Source organism: Tauraco erythrolophus, chromosome 10, assembly GCF_009769465.1.
Source record: "Tauraco erythrolophus isolate bTauEry1 chromosome 10, bTauEry1.pri, whole genome shotgun sequence".
In the NCBI taxonomy this organism is placed as follows: domain Eukaryota; kingdom Metazoa; phylum Chordata; class Aves; order Musophagiformes; family Musophagidae; genus Tauraco; species Tauraco erythrolophus.
In genome coordinates, this window is record NC_141474.1 from 24,780,763 (window position 1) to 24,802,037 (window position 21,275).

The following is a 21,275-nucleotide window of genomic DNA, read 5'->3' on the forward strand; positions in this document are numbered from 1 at the left end:
GCACCTCCTCCAAGCTCAGCAGAGGTGCATCCCGATGAAGAACAAGTTGGGCAAAAAGACCAGGAAGCCCCCGTGGATGAGCAAGGAGCTCCTGGACCAACTGAAAATGAAGAGGTTAGCCTATAGAGGGTGGAAGCGGAGACAGATAGCCTGGGAGGAATACAGAGAAGCTGTACGAGTGACCAGGGATCAAGTGAGGATGGCTAAAGCCCTGAAGGAATTAAATTTAGCAAGGGATATAAAAAGCAATAAGAAAAGCTTCTACAGGTATGTAGGGGACAAAAGGAAGTCCAAGGAGAACGTAGGCCCCCTCCGGAAGAATACTGGTGCTCTGATTACCCGGGACATAGAGAAGGCTGAGGTACTCAATGACTTTTTCGCCTCAGTTTTCACTGATAAAGCCTCTTGTCTTACTGCCCAAGCTGTGGAAGGAACTAGCAGGGACTGTGAGGATGAACCACCGCCCACTGTACTTGAAGAGCAGGTTCGGGAATATCTGAGGAACTTGAAGGTGCACAAGTCCATGGGACCTGATGAGATCCATCCGCGGGTCCTGAAGGAACTGGCGGATGAAGTTGCCAAGCCACTGGCTATTATATTTGAGAAGTCGTGGCGGTCTGGCGAGGTCCCCGATGACTGGAAGAGAGGGAACATAACCCCCATTTTTAAAAAGGGGAACAAGGAGGACCCGGGCAACTACAGGCCGGTCAGCCTCACCTCTGTGCCTGGCAAGGTCATGGAGCAGATTCTCCTGGGAACCATGCTAAGGCACATGGAGAGCAAGGAGGTGGTGGGTGACAGCCAACATGGCTTCACCAAAGGCAGATCGTGCCTGACCAACTTGGTGGCCTTTTATGATGGGGTGACAGCATCGGTGGACAAGGGTCGACCAATGGATATCATCTACCTGGACTTGTGCAAAGCTTTTGACACTGTCCCGCACGACATTCTTCTCTCTAAATTAGAGAGTCATGGGTTTGATGGATGGACCACTCGGTGGATAAGGAATTGGCTCAATGGCCGCACTCAGAGAGTAGTGGTCAACGGCTCAATGTCCAAGTGGAGACCGGTCACGAGTGGCGTCCCTCAGGGGTCCGTGTTGGGCCCGGCCCTCTTCAACATCTTTGTCAGTGACGTGGACAGTGGCATGGAGTGCACCCTCAGCAAGTTCGCCGATGACACCAAGCTGTGTGGTGCCGTCGACACGCTGGAAGGGAGGGATGCCATCCAGAGGGACCTCAACAGGCTGGAGAGGTGGGCCCGTACCAACCTCATGAAGTTCAACCAGGCCAAATGCAAGGTCCTACATCTGGGTCGTGGCAATCCCAGGCACAAGTACAGACTGGGCGGAGAATGGATCGAGAGCAGCCCTGAGGAGAAGGACTTGGGAGTACTGGTGGATGAGAAGCTCAATATGAGCCGGCAATGTGCTCTTGCGGCCCAGAAGGCCAACCGCGTCCTGGGCTGCATCAAGAGGAGTGTGGCCAGCAGGTCGAGAGAGGTGATTCTTCCCCTCTACTCTGCCCTCGTGAGACCTCACCTGGAGTACTGCGTCCAGTTCTGGAGCCCCCAACATAAGAAGGACATGGACCAGTTGGAGAGGGTCCAGAGGAGGGCCACGAAGATGATAAGAGGGCTGGAGCACCTTTCCTATGAGGACAGGCTGAAAGAGTTGGGGCTGTTCAGCCTGGAGAAGAGGAGGCTCCGGGGTGACCTTATAGCGGTCTTCCAGTACCTCAAGGGGGCCTACAGGAAAGATGGGGAGAGGCTGTTCAGGAGGACCAGTTGTGATAGGACAAGGGGTAATGGTTTTAAAATAGAGGGAGGTAGATTCAGATTGGATATTAGAAAAAAATTTTTTACCATGAGAGTGGTAGAACACTGGAACAGGTTGCCCAGAGAGGTGGTGGATGCTCCATCCCTGGAGACGTTCAAGGCCAGGTTGGATGAGGCCCTGAGCAACCTGATCTAGTTGGAGATATCCCTGTTCCTTGCAGGGGGGTTGGACTAGATGACCTTCGAAGGTCCCTTCCAGCCCTAACCATTCTATGATTCTATGTCCAAAGAGATGTTGGTTACCAATGCTGGGAGCCAGGCTTCACACCTATACGTTTATTATATATACACATCCTGGGGGGCACAAGGAAGCTCTTCCCACTGCCCGGTTTTGTCGAACGATTGTCCATGCTGCTCAGTCAGGCTGCAACATCACTCCTCCCATGGACTCATGTCTGTGTCAATGGCCACGCAGTTATAGGCGGCATAGCGCAACTTCTCTTCACACACCTTGGCTCTAGGGATGGCAGGAGCGGGGAAAAGAAAGAAAAAAATAAGACAAGGAGGAGTTTCCATTGCTGCATTTGCCAGCTGAGAGGACAAGATGCTTTCTGAGGTGGGGGTTATGCTTCAAGAGCTGCTCACAGAGAGAATCACAGCAGCCACATGGTACAGCTGGGGGCACATAAGCGTGGCAAAGCAATGGGGCCCTACAGGTCAACATCAAGGTTAAGAAGAGAGCCCAGACACAGTCCCCCAGATGTAGGGAAGCACCAAAACTTACGTGGCATAGTTGGGCAAGAAGAGGGTGCTGGAGCAGGTGGACGACTCCGGCAAAGCATCTGTCGTCTCAGAGCTTGAGGAGAAGATGACAAACTGGTCAGAACCAGCAGGTCAATGAGACAGGGGAGACCAGACCGCACATCCCTTTGATGTGGGATCTGTCAGCCTTGCAGTCTACAGAATAGACTCACCCCATCTTGTCTGGATAGATGTAGATCCGTGCTGGAAGGCGGCTTCTGCCAGTGACAAATCTGAGGAAGCGGCTGCGATCCTCTGTGAAGGAAAAGCAAAGACATCAGCAGACCCTAGAGGGATGCGAGATGGAGTACAGCCACTTCTAGGTAACCCCAGCGCTAGTGAGCAGTTCCTTTGGCCCACCTGCTTGCTTCCTTGGCTCCCATCTGTTCCCCAGGCAGCAATGAGGGTGGTTTCACCCTCCCAGTTCCCAACCAGCATGCAGGGGCTGTCATGGCACAAGACGTAGAGGCAGAGCAAATCACTCACCATTGGTGAAGTTGTTCAGTGCTTCCCAGAAGTACTGAACACGGGTGTCCAAGGGCTCAAAGTCCTCAAACCGGGCTGGCAGAAAGGACACAGAAAAGGAGTTTAATAAAGACCTAAGCTCCTCCTGAATAAATTAGAGCAGGGCCTCCCCTGCTCACCTAGAACTCCTCTGCTAGAGCAGGAAGAAACCTGCAGCGTGTGAGCACATAGACCCAAGGTGTGAGGGACACATGCAGTCAGGGCTCTCCCAGAAAGCACATCCAGATCCACATCTCAGCTCCACAGAGGCTCAGATACTGGCAGCCCAGGGATGTCCCAACTTCTCCTCTGAAGCCCAGCATGGAGACAAGGGGCACCCCTGCCCCTATCAGCACCCAGCTAAGGGCAAGTAGCATACAGGCCCACATTCTCGCTGTAATAAAGGCTAATATCTGCCTCCCACACCTCTCCTTGTCCCAGTACAGAGAGAAGACAGTCATCTTGTTTTCAGGAAAAGAATTTTCAACAGAGCCCGTCACTTACTGAGCTTCTTCAGGGCATCAACGGTGACTTCAGGGTCTCCACAGACTTTCTTTTCCAGCTCCTGCCAGGTGAGGAGGTCAAGAACAGCTTGTGGCACCACCTTCAGCAGCCCAGCCTGCATGGCCATGATCTGAAAATGAGACAGGACAAGTAAACTGCATGTCTTACCTGTTTTCCTGGCTTGTGGTTGAGCCTAGGAACTGGACTGTACGCGAGCTGTGTGACACACAGGCTCCAAGGAATCTGAAGAGGGGAACAGGATCTCACAGAGATGTACCCCTTTTCAATCAGGACGCATGTGTCAGAACTGGGAATAAACCCCTGTGTCTCCCATGCTGCTACAAGCCACTTTGCTTCTCAGCAACTCCAGGGGCCCCTGGACCTTACCAAAACAGGCTGCCTACTATTGCACTGATCAGCACAGGGACACTAACCACGATGCATTTTACCAGAAACAGACTTGGGGACTCAATGACCACTAATGCTATGAGACAGTGTTACCTGCTCCTTGCTCTCCTCCAGTCGAGCCTTCTGCACCAGGCGGATGAACTCTCTGCGGTCCTCGTAGCGCACCACGGTGCTGCTGCCATTGGGGATCAGCTCCACCATGCGCTGGTCACTCAGCACCGTTGTGTAGGTCAGCTCATTCCCAAATTTGAACTCAAAGGTGTCTTTGTCCATGACTTCCATCACCTCCAAGAGCTTCACCTGCCCAGGCCCCAGATGAGTGCTTGTTAGAGATGCCCAGTGGGCAGTGGTGTGCCTGAGCCCTCATTTTCTCCCTTCCCAGACATGGGATGGAGTGACTGTGACAGCAGCACAGCATAGGATATGCTGCCCTAGAGCTGTTTAGCAGACCCTGGGGCATTGCATGCTTGAAGCAGCAGTCAGCATGGCTACATCTCCATATTAGCTATAGGATGTGCATGTTTCTTTGACACATCACAGGAGGAAGTAAGTACACCACAGGGACAGGGAGACAAATCACCACCTTGCTGAGTGCCACAAGAAATAAGATAAGCACAGCTTCCCAGTCCCTCTCACCAGCACGGAGTCCACAGCTGGGAAGTCTTTGCTCCAGCTGACCTCCTCCCCTGTTAATTGTTTCCATACAAAGCCAGGAAGAGCCAGGACCTGGAAAGAGAAGAGGGATTTTGCTGAGGCTGTGTGAAAAGAGACATCTCCAAAGATGGAGACAGGGCTCAACAGTGCAGACAGATATAAAGGAGCTTTCCTGCTCCCCCTGTCCACATGCAGAGCTCATCATAGTCAAGTAGAGACCAGACACCCTCTCCCAAACTGCCAGCAGCATCTCCCAAAACTCAGCCTGTGAGCTCTCCTAACTCTTCGGCCCCAAATCCTGCCAAACACCTTTTGTCCCAGCATGTAATCACAGACGCCTTCCTGTCAGACAGGCTGTAGAAGGAGGCTAATGACTCCGCTTGCAGCAAACCTCCATGCAGTTATAGGGCTGAAAGCTTACCAGAAACTCCTTGCCCCTCAGAGCTGCTCCCATGATCTGCCCAATCCACTCGTACTTTGGGAAGTCTTTACAGGAGGGGTTGGGGACATACATGTCCCTGGCTTCTCCAGTGCTGTTACCCTACAGGAGTGAGAGGCAAAACTCCAAGTCATGATCTCATGACACAAAGCACCACAAACTCAGTTCCTGCAGTGCCTCTGGGCACTCCTCACAATAGAAGTAGACTAAATCCACCCCATCCTCCTTGACAATATTCTTAGTGAGACACAAGTATCCAGGCACTTTGTCAGCATATCCTGAAACGAGATGCCACAAAGCAACCAACCCAACCCTTTACGAGGAAAAGCTCTGGACCAGGGAAAGTAGGTATGTGCCTGGCATGCAGGGGGACAGGGACAGCACCGCATTGCCAGGCACAGAAAGATCTGCCTCAAATATCCCAACCCACAGCACCTGGTTGGATGTGCGCACAAAGAAGGGCAGAGGCACGGGGGTATCTGCTGAGCTGGGACAAAGCTCCTCCGACATGTCTGCCAGGCTGTCCCGAAAACCACCACCTGCAACCCCAAAAGAAGGGCATTTTTAGTGATGTGAACTCTCCATGTGCCGACGTTCAGAGTTAGGGCGCAAAGATGAGGAATTCTGGTCCAACCTGGACCAGGGCTGAGCAGAGGCTCCTGTCAGAACCTTATGGGACCGGAGGAAATAAGACAGGAGAAATAACACCCCTGCCTGGCCTGTGGAGCACAGCCAGAGGGAGCACTGGCACTGTCAGAGCTGCTGTTAGTGACTAATGAAGGTCTGGACCCCATCCCAGCAAGCAGCACTTCTTATCTGGAACACAGCCAGGAGTGGCAGGACAAGGCAACCAGCCTTCCCTCTCTCCTCCATGGGCAGTAACGCATCCACCAACCCCCAACTCTGCTCCAGAGGAGCCCTTGCCTCACACAGCCCCTACCTTGGTCAATGATGCCCTCTGCGATGAATTTGCACTCCCACCACTGGTCATAACGCAACGGCCACCTGTGGAGAGCCAGGCATCGCCTGAGGTGCTGCTCAAAGCCAAGGAGATGCTAGGGAGGCAGCAAGCACAGCAGGGACACCAGGGGACTAGTGTGGACCAGCCTGGGCTTAGGACAGGAAAGTTCTCAATCTCGGGACAGCAGCATCCTCAGCAGGGAGATGATACCTTGGGGAACAGGCCCCGACCCCATGGCTGAGCTGGCTCCTGCCCTAGCAAACCTCCTCCAGAGCACAGGACACACACAGGCTTCCCAAACACCTTGCTGTGACAGAGGTCACAGCTCTCAGCACTGCATGATCCCCTCCCTCTCCCAGACACTGCTTACCTATAATCTAGAGGCTTTTCAAACTTGTCTGATGGTTTCAGACCTTCATACACCTGCAACAAGCAGAGAAGATCACGGCTGGTATCTCCTCTCCAGGGGAATTGGTGCCAGGTGGAGGCAGGAAACCTGAAGAAATCCGGTTTGCCCCAAACCTTTAAATACTGGCCAAAGCCAATCTCTAAACAGTTTAGGAGCCTTTTGTTTTTGGAAAGGGAACATAAATTACAATGCTAACCACTGTATGGAGCTTTCTGGCCTCGGACATACATTGAACACACATTAAACCTCACAGTCTGGGCTGCCTGCGCACACATAGAGCAACAGATCTTTTGGAGGTGGGGGAGAATGACAGTAAGAAGACCAGCATTGCTGTAAAAGCGCGGTACAGGACCGTATGCAGCTGTGTTATTGTTGTCACACAAGAATTCTTTGTTGCCCTTTTAGTGTAAGGAGATTGTTATGCCCTGCATTAGCAACATGCCACAGAGAGCATCCAGGATAGAGTCTTCAACTCAGAGATCCCAAATCCCTCCTAGATGTTATTCCTGGATATGGGATCATCAGCACGTGCAATTGTAGAGCCTATGAGTCATATGAAGAGGCCTTGAGGACTCTAGGTATCTCCAGATCCAAGTTGTCCCTTCCACCCACCTCTATGTGGTTCATTTTGGTTTTGCGGTGTCTCGCACCTCACACTCCCCACAGCAGCAGAGACCCTTCCAGGAGGGACAGTACCTGGGTGAAGACAGCATTCTTGCAGCTGGGGTCCAGGGCAGGGTTGTCTCGGTGCTCCATAGCCAGGCGTCGGTTAATATAGAGCCGTGGCATGAAATTGGGCTTGTTGGTCTCCGAGTCCTTCAGACACTGGGTAATGAGAGCTGTGCGCCTCTTGGACAGCAGCAAGAACTGCTTGATATGCTGCCAAAAGGTATGTCCAAAACATCAGAAGTGCCCAGTGTCCAAAACATGTCACCTACTTCCTGCTGAAGCCACTGCACCGCCAGGTCTCTCACCTTCCCAGGGCCACTGCCTTCCACACACTGACATGTTCTCTTTGACAATATTTGCTCCACTTCTGCCTCTGAAAGATTTTGCTTTCTGGCTTAAGGCTTAAGGCAAATACCAAGCCTGGTCCTCTCTCCATCAGCTGATGCTCACACTCCAGTGTTGCTGGGACTCTCCTTCACCCTCACTCTCACCAGAACATCGGGCTAACTGTTCCTCCTATTTGTAATCAAAGCAAGCTCCTCTAAACAAACAAGAATTCTCAAACGCTTTGGGTCCTATGTTGAGCCAGCACAGGAATTACAGTGCTTTCTGACACCAGGTCTGGAAACACACAGAACAGGGCTACCTCAGCAACGTCCGGCACATATATTCTGTGAGAGGATGTAAGGAAAATAGACAACTGGAAGGACAAACTCAGTCTTATGAGAAAGATGGAAATCAAAAGCTTATTGAAGCCAGACAGAAGTTACTGGAAAAGCCTTGCTGTTTGGACACAGCCAGCTCAAAGCTGCTGGCAGCAAGTGCAGGAACGGAGTGTCCTGGGCTGAGATCTCAGAGGGGATGTGTGTCCAGCTCACTGGTCCAGTGCCGCTATGGTCCAAGTCCTTTTGAGGATGAAGTGCTCTGGTTTGATTCTAGTTGTTACCCCATAGCTACATGTTTCCACATCAGCGTTTTAGCAGGAAACTGGCCTCTAAACAGTATCACCTTTCACAGCTTTAATGAACTGAGCTTAGCCAGGTATTTCCCCCGAGCTGCTTTAAAGGCAACAAGCACTGCCTGCCTCCCTTGCCACAGCCCGAGCACAATCACCCTGCCAGACTGAGGCCCCGCAAGACACAGAAGGAATCGCTCACCTTCAGCTTGCTGAACGTGCCAACAGTGTGGTCCCAGGCTGGCACCAAGTGATGCAGGACACTGTCCAGGAGCTTGATGAACCTAAATCCCGAAGAAGAAGGAATTGCGACACAGGAGAGACAGGATCTGCACAAGCCTATTCCAGACCAGACACCCTCAGACACAAGCAGAAAAGCAATGACTGATCCAAACCCAGTCCAGCATGGTCTTTCACATCACAGAATCTTTGGTACCAAACTCCTGCTCCCTGGGCACTGCAAGGACCTTGCACCCCTCGCGAGGGACTCTGCATGCACCTGCCCCGCACACCATACTGATATGCTGTGCTTAGGACACACGAGACACTGTGAACTTGAGATGCAAAACTCCCCTGGAAATGTAGGGGAGTTACCCCAGAGAGCGCACTTTGTTCCCTAATGACTCTGCTATTTTCTCCAGGGTCCAGGACGCCTGTCCCAAGGGGAGTCACGCAGCCTTACAGCTTCCAGCCATACTGGTGCTGGAGCTGGCACCAATCCCTGCAGGCAACGCCACCCTGCATGTCTGCCTCCCTCCATGCAGTACCTTTGAATGAGCACAGCCCGTCGGTACAGCAGGTCAGGGTCTGTCCCTTCTAGGCGAGGGTAGCGCACTAAATTGGGCAGCTGGAACATGTCAGCACTGAGCCCCAAGTCCCTCTGTCGGGAGGATTTGATTTTGATGCCTCGGAGACGAACGTCAATCCCATCATCTGCCAAGGAAAACCACGGATGATAAGCTAAGACCAGGAGAAAGCGAGTCTTTCAGCGTGGGAGGTCTATGAGTAAAAGCACTAGGAATGTGATCAGCTTCACCAGCTCTGGGGCTGGGCACTGAGAGCCTGAACTACCTCTGTGAAGAAGTGGAGCATTTACAGAAGAAAAAAAAAAAATTGAAAGCAGAGAAAGATATGATGAAAGTTGAGAGCTTGCAAACCTCCAGGTCCTTGTGGAGTTTCCTATGGTTCTTCTGCACCTCATCTGAAACAGCCCAGAGGTCCAAGAAGTACAAGCCACAGGAATAAACTCTTAATGTACAGTATCTTACAGGTGCATAATGGATGTGGCCATAACATCCAGTCATACCTCTGCACTCCACAATCCGGATCTCGATGACAGGCAGGTGTGTTGTCATGTCCTCAAGGACGCACACATCTCCAATGTAGCTCCTGCAAACACGGCACAGAGGAGGGCTGCAGAACCGTTCCCTTGCCCATCCTGTCAAAATCCACCCCGTCGCTTGTAAGGGAAGAGGGTTTGCATCTTTGGAAATGGGAGCCTGCAGCAGGAACCCAGACCCAGTTGCCTACAACATGGCCTATGCTGAACGCCTGAACCTTCTGGTACCTGAGGTCCAGGCGACATGATCCCGATGGGTCCCACAATCGGATCAGGAGAGCCCTGATGATTGTGGTGTCTGCTATTGTAGGCAGAGTGAACCCACAGCTCAAAGATGGAAAATGCCTGTGCCAAAGCCCTGGCCCTCTTAAGCCAGGCTGGTGCTGGTATGACTGCTTAGGGTCAGGGTGTCCAGCACCTCTGGCCCCTGCAAGGGCCTCGCTACCCTCTCCACCTCCATCTGCTCACTCATCAATGCCGACATCATTCAGTTTCTTCAGATTGTCTCCCTCGCCTCCATACACAGCGACCCGCTTAGGCATGAAGTTCTCATCGGTGGTATCCACTGTCAGCAGGAGCTTCCTGCAAAGGGAAGCATGAAATGAGGAGACAGTAACTGCATCTGAACACCCATTGCTGTCCCCGCTCACACTTGTTATCAAGCACACAGAGCTGGTGCTGGGATCCCCAGGTACCTGTGACAACACTAAGACCCCTTCAAGCCCAGAGCCAGAGGAAGGACTGAGGGGCAGGGAGCACAGGGCAAATTTGGGCCATGACGGACTCATGCTGAGAGTGGGGGCTGCAGGGCTCGCCCCAGCCCTGAGCCAGCGCGCAGGGGAGAGGTGCCTCACTTGACAATGGTGCCTTTCTTCATGTTGAGCCGCACCCAGTGCTGGCCCTGAGACCCGTCACTCTCCCAGTATGTGTCGGCGTGGCTGTCGGTCAAGCATGACACATTGAAGTCCTCCTGGAAGAGGGCAGTGAATGAAAGGAAGATCAGATGGGGGTAGAATTAACTTCCCATTAGCAATTACTCTCATCAGGAATCTCAGAGTAAGAGGGCGTCAAACCGGCCTGTTCCCTTTACTGGGCTGCAGGTAGACACAGGGAGTACGGAGCACACAAGACGCTGGAGCTGACCCTCCAAGGTGCTCTGGGGTCACAAACACACAGCACAGAACATCTAACCCTGCCTAAAATCAGCTTAGCAGCTAATATTAGCATTTACTTCTCAAACCACAGCCCCTCCAGGGTCCACATTGCACAATATGCTGCATAATGCAACCCAAGCTTCTCTCCCACATCCTCAAACACAGTCCAGCACACCAAGCACCATCCATGCTCTCCAGCCTCATGACACAGCTCATGACACTGCAGGGCTGATGGAGCCTTGTCCCTTTAACCCACCGTGTAAGACGAGACATCGATGCTGTCCACATACTGCTTGACGCTGCCCAAGTTTTCATCCTCCTTCCCAATGTGATCATACAGGAAATGCACCAGGTCTTCATCACATTCGTAAGTCCATGTTGGGGGCACAAACCTACCAAGGAAGAAGATTAATGGGTCTGGAGAGCCAGGGGCAGACGGCTCACGGGTCAGGGAAGGCAGGTCCATGTCCTGCTTGCCTTGGTCTTGCTCTGTTTTCTGCTTTGTGCAGGCTTATCTAGGACAAGACTGTGCTGAGCAGAGCTGTTCCCCGCTGCCTGTCTTTCCCCCTCTCTCCCTGGTCTGCAGGAGACGGCTGTCTGAGCAGCCAGGGAGAGACAGTGGCTTGCACTCAACTGCAGCAGAAGCTGGGAAACGGCTCGTACCGAAGCTTCTCCACTGCGGCCTCATCCTGCTCCATGGGCTTGGGCTTCGCTCCGAGGCGTAGGGAGTACGTCAGATCCACCACCTGCTCCCATCTGAAACAACCAGAGAAAGAGGGAGTAAGAAAATCCCAGGGGAGAGAAGGGGCTGGTGGTCAAAGAGTAGCTGGAAGGGGAAGAATTTGGTTTAAAGCCGCACTGCACTCCATCCATCATCTCTAGCCTCATCTGCCGCCCTTTCCTTTCCAACTATCTCTACTTCTTCCAGCCCACACCCCACTAGGGAGAAGACAAGCACAGTGACCGAGCCAAACCCAGTTAACTCCACATCTGGCAACCCTCTTGCCTCACTTCCATGGAAGATGTGGCCAAGCGGGCCAGGGCTGCTCAGCCAAGGGCAGGAACGGCTGAGGGGCAGCGCATCGAAACCCCACGCAGCTGCGCCCGGGCGAACGGGAGGAGAGAACCCCCCTGCTCTCTGCCGTGCAAGGGGGAGCCGGGGAAGCCCGAAGCGGCGACACAGAGCGAGCGGCGGCCCCGCACCTGATTACGGGTTTGTAATCCACCCCGAAGAGCTGCTGCTGCCGCTGGATCCGCTCCGTGGACTCCACCGGCACCAGCCGGTCCCCGCCGTCGGCGTGCTTGCACACCAGCACCCAGCCCTCCTCCAGCTCGCAGCCGCTCTTGTACTCCTCCAGCTGTTCCTGCCAGGGACACGCGGCTCCCGTCAGGGGACCGACCGGCCCCTCCGCGGGCCGCGGCGGCCTCCCAGCCCCCGCCGCCGTTACCTTGCTGAGCTTGACCCAGAGCCCGGCGCCGTTGCAGTACTCCTCGCCGGTGGCGCGGAGGCAGCCGCCCTTCCGCACCTCGATGGTGGCCCGCGCCGCCCGCTTGCCGCCCCGCGCCGGCCCCGGGCTGTCCCAGACGCTGAGCAGGCTGCGGGCGGCGGCGGCAGCGGCGGCGGCGGCGGGGTCCTTGCAGATCTTGTACTGCACCTCCCGCGGCACGTAGCAGAGAGCGGCGGGCAGCGGCCGGGCGCGGCGGAAGCACTCGCTGCACTGCAGCAGGAACCGCAACCGGCCTAGCACCTGGTGCGGCGCCTCCCCGCCCGCCCGCATCGCGCACCGAGCACGGCGGACAGCGGCCGAACCCCGCACCGGCGAGGTCGCTACTCGCAGGTTTACGGCAAACCCCGCCCGTCGACGAGGCAAGATGGCGGCGCCCGATGGGGCGGACGGCGAGCAAGATGGCGGCGCCCCTGCCGAAGATGGAGGAGCAGGGCAAGATGGCGGCGTACGGAGAGGCGGGGCTACGGCAAGATGGCGGAGCCCGCGGGGCGGGGCGAGGGTGGGGCGGGCCGCGTCGGGAGGCAACGGAGAGGTCGGTCAGCGGTAAAGGAGTATGGAGGGCAGCGAGCGGCTCCTGTAAGTAACCGGGGCCGGGGAGGGCGGCGGGGCGGAGCGGGCGCAGATGCGCCCCCGCCGCCCTCCCCGGACTCCTAGTGCGGTGAGGGAGGGGCGCGCGCACCGGGGTCTGCACGGGGGACACCGGTGTTTCCCTGGGATCCCGTACTGGTGCGGCCCTGGGGATACGATGCTGACACCGGAGTCACCGGCGAGGGCGCTGCGGGGGCCGATCCCGCGCTGGGACGGGTCGGCGGGGCCACCGGCCGTCCCCTGCGGTTGCCCAGGGTCCCTGGAGGGGCCGGGTCTCGGTCTCGGCGGCAGCCCCTCGGCGGTGACACCGCGCAGGGGAAGGTTGGGGACACATGGTTGCCACCTCGGAGGGCGCCTGAGCCTCTGGGGGCTGCGCGGCACAGATAGGAGCCGGGGACGCCGGCGGCAGCGCTGCCTTCCTGCTCTGGCCCCACATCTCTCCAGATGGGAGCAACTGATAACACAATCTCGCAGGGCCCCGCGCCGGGCATCGCCTCTCCCTGCGGAGTGCCGCGATCCCCAGCGGGAACAGTCCCCGGACCGCGACAGGGAGCGCTTGTCACATTTGTAGCTGGGCACAAGCCCTTTCCTGCGGCCACAAGCCGGGAAGTAGGGACGAGCTGCTGGCCTTGGCACCCCCTGACCCCAGTGGTGGGAATCCGGCAGGACATTTGTCCGCCTCATGGGTGACAACTCGTCTCTGCTCTTTCATCCGCAGCCCCAAGGGCTTCCCCAAGCTGAAGAACGACACGTTCCTGCGAGCAGCGCGTGGGGAGGAGACAGAGCACACTCCGGTGTGGTGCATGCGGCAGGCAGGGCGCTATCTGCCCGGTGAGCAGGTGGAGGCGTGCGGTGGGATAGTGAGGGAGGGCACGGCACGCACCCCGTCACGCTCATGACGGTCCCTTGCAGAGTTTCGGGAGACCCGGGCAGCGCAGGATTTCTTTGCCACTTGCCGGAGCCCCAAGTTGTGCTGTGAACTGACACTGCAGGTGAGTGTCTTCCGGGAGACTGTGTGATCCCTCTCTCCGCCCAAATAAGGATGGGGAGAAACCTTGGGTCTGGCCACCCTGGTGACCCTAGCACTAGTTGTACAGCCCTCGGGGACCCCACTGCCCCATGTGTTTGTCCAGATCCTCCATGGAGAAGGGGTCCCAGCCCCTCACTGACACTAGTTCTTCCCCTGCACAGCCGCTCAGACGATTCCCCCTGGATGCTGCCATCATCTTCTCCGACATCTTGGTCGTGCCTCAGGTGAGAGCCATGGCCAGTGGTGGGGAGCAGTGACTGGGAATGGGGCTGGGTCCAGGGCTGACCCATTTCTGCTTCTTCTGTTCTCTCCCATCACCAGGCGCTGGGCATGGAGGTTGTTATGGTCCCTGGCAAAGGACCCATGTTCACAGAGCCCCTGAAGGAGGTGGAAGATCTGCTGAAACTGCGACAGAAGGTGGATGTGACCGCGGAGCTGGGTTACGTCTTCCAGGCCATCACGCTGACACGACACAGCCTGGAGGGCAGGGTGCCCCTCATCGGCTTCTCCGGCGCGCCTGTAAGTGATGTGGTTCCTCCGTGTGGGCTTCCCAGCTGGGTTTCTCTGCTCTTTCCTTTGGGGTGATGCCAGCCATGACACTACAAGACATTTAATGCAGGAGCAGCTGTGCCCCAGGCTCTGGGGTGCTCACAGGCGCTACCTTCAGCACTGTGACCGGCCCCTTGTGTCTTTTTCCATCTCCTTCACCCTCCTCACTCCACTCCTGTCCTTCTTCCAGTGGACGCTCATGTCCTACATGATTGAAGGCAGTGGCTCCACTACAATGGCCAAGGCCAAGAGCTGGCTCTACCGTCACCCTGAGGCAAGCCACCGACTGCTGCGGCTGCTGGCTGATGTTGTCACTGACTACCTGGTGGGGCAGGTGGCTGCTGGAGCACAGGTGTGTCCTGGGACATGAGACGGGTCCAGGCAGGAGGGCAGGGACTGGGGACAGCGCACAGGGGGGGTCTGGCCTCTGGGAGGAGGAGGAGGGATCAAGGCACAGATCTCCCAGCCCCATGTTCCCGGCAGGCACTCCAGCTGTTTGAGTCCCATGCGGGGCACCTGGGGCCAGAGCAGTTTCAGGACTTCGCCCTGCCTTACATCCGAGACATCGCCCAGGCCGTCAAGAGCAAGCTGAAGGAGGAGGCGCTGCCTCTGGTACCCATGGTGAGTCAGGGCTGCCTGGGTTGACCCTGCTACCTGGGGGCTGCTGGAGAGGGGTGTATCCCCTGGTACATGCCTCCCCCTGTCTAGCCTGCAGAGAGGGACCCGACCCATAGCAGAGTTACTGCCCATCTTCTCTCTCTCCAGATCATCTTTGCGAAGGACGCACACTACGCGCTACGTGACCTGGCCCACGCTGGCTATGAGGTGGTTGGTCTCGATTGGACCATCCAGCCCCAGGAAGCTCGGTAAGAGTCTGGCACAGTGCTCAGATGCTTGGGCAGCACCCCACGCTGGGTACCCTGACCCTTTCCTCTATCATAAGCCATCCCCAGGCGTGGAGATTTCTGCTCCAGAGGTGGGGATAGTTGGGCCCCCATGCTATGTGGAGCTCACAGCAGCCAGGGGCTGCACTGAGGGGTCCCACGTGCCCTGTGGTGGGGGCTGGAAGCACCCAGCTGCCCCTGGACTCTGCATCATACAAAACAACTCACCTGCTTCCTCTGTGCTGCAGCACACAGACCGGGAAAGACGTCACCCTGCAAGGGAACCTGGATCCCTGCGCTCTCTATGCACCCAAGGTGAGCTGTGGCCATCACCAGCAACAGGGGCTAGTTCCAGCCTGTGTTAAGGGCCTCCTGCCTCAGTTTCCCCATAGCAAAATGCCAGCTTATGTCCCAGCAGTCCCCCAGGCTGGCTGGGAATGGATGAGGGTGGAGTACCCTGGGCTGGCTGGGAATGACGCATGGTTTCCTACTGTGCCTACAGGAGAAGATTGGCGAGCTGGTGAAGAAGATGCTGGAGGGTTTCGGGACCCAGCGCTACATCGCGAACCTGGGCCACGGCCTCTACCCTGACATGAGCCCGGAGCACGTGGGGGCCTTCGTGGAGGCTGTGCACGCTCACTCCCGACACATCAACAAGCACAGCTGAGCCTGAAGGCTTGGGAACAGGACTCCGGTTTGGGCACAGTCACTGCAAGTAGCGTGTTGTCACAGGGCTCGCTCCAGGCTGGGCTGCAGCATTAAACCAGCACCTTCTCCACTGCAGCCGCGTGGCTCTGGCTGGGGCGACGGGGAACTGGCCAGCTCTGGAGTAGAGAGGCAGTGCTTGCAGCCTGGCAGTTGGGCATGTGAGGTCAGGGGGAGCCGGTGAGCTCTGTCCTGCAGGACAGGATGGGGCAATGGGGATGCCTCTCTCTGCCAGGCTGCAGTGTGTTGTGCCAAGGGCTTGTGAGCTGAGAGCACAAGGGGCGTCTCCTGGCACTACAGATGTGCTCGGCCCTGCTGGGGAGATGGGCTGCCTGAAGCTGGCAGGGTCACAGCCTGGGTGCTGGGGGCTCACATCCTACCCATGCTCAGTGTGAGCAGTGCCACAGCCCTGCTCAGGTGGAAAGGTGCAGCATGACATGGACCCAGGACATCCTCGAGTGGGTGGGAGACCCAACAGAACTCCATCTGGGGGACAGCTGGCCACAGGGCAGTAGCCCTCCAGGCACAAGCTGCAGCAGCACTCTTGCCACACTAGCTGGGATGGTGGCAGAGACAGCATGGTCCCAGCACCGCCATCACCCTCCTCCAGCTCCCAGAGCCTCTTTGGGACCATCCCACTGGTCCTAGAGATCTCTCCCTCATGCACACCTCCTCATCTCCTCAGACCCTCAGGGGTCAAGGCTGCCTGGGGCTCAGCAAACCCTGCAGAAAGCAGTCCAAGGTGCCAACAGCACCCAGGAATCCTGGGCTGCATTACTACCTGATCCTGCACCACAGCATACTCACTGCAGTCCAGGCTGGCTGTAGGATGGATCAAGACACGGGTGCTGCTTGCTCTAACACTGCTCCAGCCAGCACAGACAGGGCAGTGCCACTAGGCTGATGACCTTTGGTGTGGCAAGGAGTCACACCCTGAATGAGCCAGGGTGCCTTGTGGCTGCTCCATCCCTGTCTCTGGGATGTAGGAGCTGGGTACAATAGGGGTCTGCAATGCCACCTCCTCCCAGGCTGCCCAGCAACTGCAGTGACCCCTCTGGCTTCAGAGAAAGGCAGCAGAGATACAGGCAGTAACGTTCATCCCTTTTATTATTAAACATCAGATGAAGAGGTCGCACACACACATACACGCACGCACGCAAAAAAGAAAACAAACAAAAAAAAAAAGGAAGGAAAAAAGAAACAGACTGGTTGAAGACTGCTATTTCGGTGGCGACAGAGACCGAGTACAATTGGTTTCCTGGCCGGAGTGCGGACACAAGTCACTTTCCAAAAAATTAAAAAGTCAAACCAGACAGCAGATAACTAGCCCACATTCTCTAACTACAAGTCACCGACCAGACCGGCCCCGGCCCCCCCCCAACCCACTGCCAAAGAAACAAACCAAAACCAAACAGCCACTGGCCCAGGGCCAGAGAGTCTGCTGCTGGTGTGGGGCAAAGCCGGGAAAGGCTGAGCGTCGGCTGCACCACGGAGCCGGGAAGCAGAACGGCACAAGGAGGCGGTGTGGGTGCGCCTGCCCCTGCTGCCTCCCCAGGAGCTGGGCAGCCCTGGTGCCCCCACGCCTGCTCAGGCACCTCGCACCCTGCGCCCGCTGGGTGACGGCTGTGCATGAGATGACAGGCTCGTGTCCTCCATCGCCAGCATCCACGTGCGTCTGAGCGAGAGTCGCCTCGAGTCCCCTTCCTTCGCCGTCCTCAAGCACTGGGCTGCTGCTCCTCTGTCCATCTGTCCGTCCATCCGTCCCAGGGCTGCGAGTTGAGCGGATGTTCGCCTCTCCCCACACCCTTCTTGCTGCCGACGATGCTGTGGGAACCTGAGAAATGTTCGCGTGCCTCCTCCTCCTCTTTTTTTGTCTGTGGTTTTGTTTTGTGGTTTTTTTAAATAATAGTTATAATAATAATAATAATAATAGCAATAATAAAAATAATCGCCCCAGCCCACAACAATTTCAAGTATCCCCCAAATAAAAGACAGAATTATAAATAATTATAACTTTACAATTTAATAATTGACACATATACTATAGTATTTACAGTATCATAAATGCTTTTTTTTTTTTTTTTTGTGTTACTTTTAGTAAGCAATCCCTGAGAACAGTTACTTTAACTTGTTTTTATTGAAGCATCTTCACAAATAGAGGAGTTTGCATGTCTCGGGCGGGCGGGAGCAGCGCTCTGCAAAGCCATCGCTTTTGGTGACGCATGAGGTTCTAGTGTTGTGGGTTTCTTTGCTTGCCTTTTTTTTTTTTTTAAATTCCCCATGTATTTTTAAAGATTTTTGCACTTTGCAACCTTCAGATCCCTCCAGCGACCGCTTCCTTCAGGAAAGAGGTATTAGATTTCCAGGTTAGCTTTTGGTATTGGCAAGGGAGGGCAGGGGGCTGAGCGAACCATCCTTTTCCCCGTGGTTGCCTTTTGGTTTGTGCCCAAGGAATCTCTGGATCTTCTCAGTGAGTGAAATGGTTAAATCCAAGAAAGAGAAACATAAAAAATTTTAAAAAAAGAAAAAGAAAACAAAGAAAACAAACGGAAAAAAGAAACAGAAGACCAGAAAAGAGCAGCCTCTGCCAATGGGGGAAGGCGATCTCCGCTTTCCTTCCTTCTTCTCTCCCGAGTCCCCATGCTGCGGCTGGACCCTGCCAGTGAGCGTGGCAGGGGCCGGGGCTCACCCAAACCGTTCCCGCACCAGCAGCATCAGTTTTTTCTTGCCTTTGTAGATTTGTTTGAGATTGTCAATGAACTGGGCGAACTGTATGTGCCCGTCCTGTGCCAGGAGGAAGGTCTCCCTGGCCTTGCTGAGGAACTCGATGAACTCCCCGTAGTGCCGTGGGCTGATGTGGGTGAGCCGGGAGTGGGTGGTGTTGATGTAGGCGCTTATTGTCGCGTCCAGCAGCTGCCGCAGGGGGGCTTTGTCAGTGGACATCAGCTTCCCCGAGTTCCTGCGGCCAGGAATGCCGGCCAGCCCTGGGGCCGTCATGGTGCAGCGGCGAAGGATGTCCGAGAGCACCGTGGCACAGTGCACGCTCTTCACCACCAGTGGGATGATGGCCGCCAGCTCGTTCTTGCCCAAAGAGTGGCTCAAGGCGCAGGCCCAGAGCACGTCGTTGATGGCCGGGTGCGTGTCCTGGTTGTAGGCCAGGTTGAGGTGCGTCATGGCCAACGAGGCCAGTTTGAAGGCCCGGAGCGGGTAGCCTCGGTGCTCCATGTAGCGGGCGATGGTGAAGAGCTGGGTGTAGGTCATGCCGGTGGAGGCGGCGTCGATGACGATCTGGTAGGCAGTCTCGAAAGCGATGTGGTCCTTCTCGCAGAGGGTCAGGGCAGACAGGGCGCAGTTCTGCGGGTCCTTCATGGCACACTGCAGGGCCAAGGTGCGGGCGCAGCTGGCCAGCTCTTCCCGCTGTGGGTAGTCCAGACTCAGGCGCAGGATGGTGTTGTGGGACATCACTGTGGCTGCCACGATGCTGGTGGCTTCCGTGGGAGTGAACAGCGAGTACCAGCTCTGCAGGATGCTCACCAGGGCCCTCACCCCTGCAAGAAAACACCAGGTCATGGCACAGGCCTGGAGCCCGGCTCAGATCACAGGGCTCCTGAGTCCCCCGGTGCCTGGAGCCAGGGCAAAGCCAGCCTGCAGTGGCGCTGACCTGCTGCCTCTACCCCAGCAGGGCGAGAGGGTGGAGGGGGAAAGGCAGAGGTACCCTGTGCTGCCATGCTGCTGGGCACAGCCAATACACACCACTGGCATGGCCCGGGTCCAGGATACCTGTCCCAGTCTCAAACCCGGCCACCGCTGCGGCCCCAGCCCTTCCAGCTGGTGCTCTGAGGTGCATCCAGTTACCCAGGAAGAAATGTGAGACCCAGGAGAGCTCAGATGCCCAGGGCTATGAGCGACCCTATGATCTCTGTGCCCACCCTGCTCCCGCCACGCGTGGACTGGATCCCCTTGGCACAGCGAGGCACTCACCCACTTCAGTAGCGCACGTCACCAGCCACCTCACCATCTCCCGCCGACGCCAGTTGAGGGTGGACAGGGTCATGCGCATCACCTGCAAGATAAATGCAGAGTGACCAGTCACCCCACAGGGCTCCACCGAGGCCACCCAACACAGTGGTACTCCCCAAAAATCCCTCTGGCCCAGCTGGCTACTGGCTCCCCAGCACTGCCGTGCCTCCACCCAAAGTGCAGCGGGGACAGGGCCTCTCAGGGCTGAGCTCCCCTGCTCAGGGCCATGAAGTGATGAATTTACTCCTCTCACAGAGGACCAACTTGCTTGTGGAAGACCACCACCAGTGCCACTGCCGCAGTGCATGGGGCAAAAGGGCCACCAGCATCCCCAGCGCCATCCCATACCTGGAGCCCCAGCTCCAGCGCCACGTTGAGCAGCGTCGTATCCGAGTTGCTGTCAGCCGGCGTGGCGATCTTGAACGCATCTTGGGCCAGCTTGAAGATCAAGGAGGAGGAGTGGATATTCTTCTGGATGGCCTCCAGCACTGTGCGTAGGCGCAGCATATCTCCTGGATACAGGCAAGAACAGTCAGAAGGCTGTCACCTTGCCCCTGAGCCCCATCTCCTGCCTGTACTGGGTGGTGAACAGCCCCTTCAGCACAGTCAGTCCCTCTGGACACGCATGTGGAGGGATGCATGGGGATGCTGGATCAGGCCCTGCAGTCCAACAGCAAAATGGGGGGTCCTCCCCAGGAGGTGACACATCCTACAGCACCCACCCTCACTCAAGACCATCCTCTCACAGAGAGGACAAACAACCTGAGTGATCCCAGACACCTCCTGGAGCATTAGCAGACATCTCCAGGCACCTGGACATTCTACCCTGGACTCAAGTTTGACAGCTATAAAGCAGGCTCTTTCCAACAAAGGAGGGGTTTGGGGAGATGCCCAGTGCTGAATGGCTGCAGAAAAGTCAGTCTTCATTTAGGAACATTAAAAAGAAGTGGAAAAACTGTTTGCTGCACACATACTTTCTTGTCCGCAAGCCCCTTCTCTCTGCAAGGCTAGCAAAGGCTGGGACAGGGTCACCCAGACTCACTGCAGAGGTTTGGTTCTGGATGTCCCAGGTCAAGCATGCAGCTCTCACGACCAAGACAAGCTGAGATACCCCCAAAGAAGTGGGTTCCTGGCACGACACCCAGTGACGCTGTGGGTCTCCTGCCACAGCAGGAGATGTGTCCTAGAAGGACATGTGGTGGCACTGGCAGATGGGGCAGGATCTTGGAAGAGGGACCCATCAAGGCACATTAATATGATCCTGCATCTGGCTTGGGAAATCCTCCTGTCAGCCTGTGTGGGACACAGGGTGGGGAGAGGGACCTTTGGCATGGGTGCAGACCAGAAAAGCCACCGTGCCACATCAGGTTGCTCTGCTTTGTTCCAGGTTCATGTTTCTAGTCCCATAGTCATAAACT

The 21,275-nt window shown here is 56.1% G+C and overlaps 3 protein-coding genes across 4 annotated transcripts in view; 1 reads left to right on the plus strand and 2 right to left on the minus strand.

Moving 5' to 3' along the window:
* Window positions 1-2,092: 2,092 nt before the first annotated feature.
* LOC104372561 (E3 ubiquitin-protein ligase HECTD3) lies at window positions 2,093-12,351 on the minus strand. Of its 2 annotated transcripts, XM_086617164.1 has the most exons (21): window positions 12,022-12,351; window positions 11,777-11,937; window positions 11,237-11,329; window positions 10,830-10,965; window positions 10,274-10,389; window positions 9,888-10,001; window positions 9,387-9,469; window positions 8,848-9,013; window positions 8,283-8,364; window positions 7,153-7,335; window positions 6,418-6,470; window positions 6,027-6,091; window positions 5,522-5,625; window positions 5,069-5,188; window positions 4,630-4,719; window positions 4,087-4,293; window positions 3,586-3,715; window positions 3,064-3,138; window positions 2,751-2,832; window positions 2,561-2,632; window positions 2,093-2,293 (listed from the first exon to the last, which is right to left on the minus strand). In XM_086617164.1, the coding sequence occupies exons 1-21, from the start codon at window positions 12,349-12,351 to the stop codon at window positions 2,209-2,211; spliced, it is 2,547 nt and encodes an 848-aa protein (XP_086473290.1). In that variant the 3' UTR covers window positions 2,093-2,208. The 2 variants fall into 2 exon arrangements, with proteins under 2 accessions (XP_086473290.1, XP_086473288.1); XM_086617162.1 differs by having other exon boundaries at window positions 11,777-12,351.
* A 241-nt stretch (window positions 12,352-12,592) lies between these two features.
* UROD (uroporphyrinogen decarboxylase) lies at window positions 12,593-15,915 on the plus strand. The gene is made up of 10 exons (XM_086617161.1): window positions 12,593-12,657; window positions 13,388-13,500; window positions 13,582-13,661; window positions 13,861-13,923; window positions 14,021-14,218; window positions 14,439-14,600; window positions 14,732-14,869; window positions 15,014-15,114; window positions 15,381-15,447; window positions 15,635-15,915. Exons 1-10 carry the CDS (start codon window positions 12,635-12,637, stop codon window positions 15,797-15,799), a joined length of 1,110 nt encoding a protein of 369 aa, XP_086473287.1. The 5' UTR covers window positions 12,593-12,634; the 3' UTR covers window positions 15,800-15,915.
* Window positions 15,916-18,522: 2,607 nt separating this feature from the next.
* ZSWIM5 (zinc finger SWIM-type containing 5) overlaps window positions 18,523-21,275 on the minus strand; it is a 100,328-nt gene continuing 97,575 nt past the window's right edge. The window contains exons 12-14 of the mRNA XM_086617307.1: window positions 20,206-20,369; window positions 19,819-19,900; window positions 18,523-19,385 (exon numbers count right to left, since the gene is read on the minus strand). Of these exons, the coding sequence (XP_086473433.1) occupies window positions 18,523-19,385; window positions 19,819-19,900; window positions 20,206-20,369 (1,109 nt within the window). The remainder of the gene's footprint in view (window positions 19,386-19,818; window positions 19,901-20,205; window positions 20,370-21,275) is intronic.

Coding starts and splice junctions, on each gene's coding strand:
- LOC104372561 (XM_086617162.1), bottom strand. CDS start 12,351: ATGCGGGCGGGCGGGGAGGCGCCGCACCAGGTGCTAGGCCGGTTGCGG. Junction 7,336..8,282: donor GCACGTTCAGCAAGCTGAAG/GTGAGCGATTCC, acceptor ACCTTTTGGCAG/CATATCAAGCAGTTCTTGCT. Junction 4,294..4,629: donor CAGCTGTGGACTCCGTGCTG/GTGAGAGGGACT, acceptor GGGCCTGGGCAG/GTGAAGCTCTTGGAGGTGAT.
- UROD (XM_086617161.1), top strand. CDS start 12,635: ATGGAGGGCAGCGAGCGGCTCCT. Junction 14,219..14,438: donor TCGGCTTCTCCGGCGCGCCT/GTAAGTGATGTG, acceptor TCCTTCTTCCAG/TGGACGCTCATGTCCTACAT. Junction 15,115..15,380: donor ATCCAGCCCCAGGAAGCTCG/GTAAGAGTCTGG, acceptor TCTGTGCTGCAG/CACACAGACCGGGAAAGACG.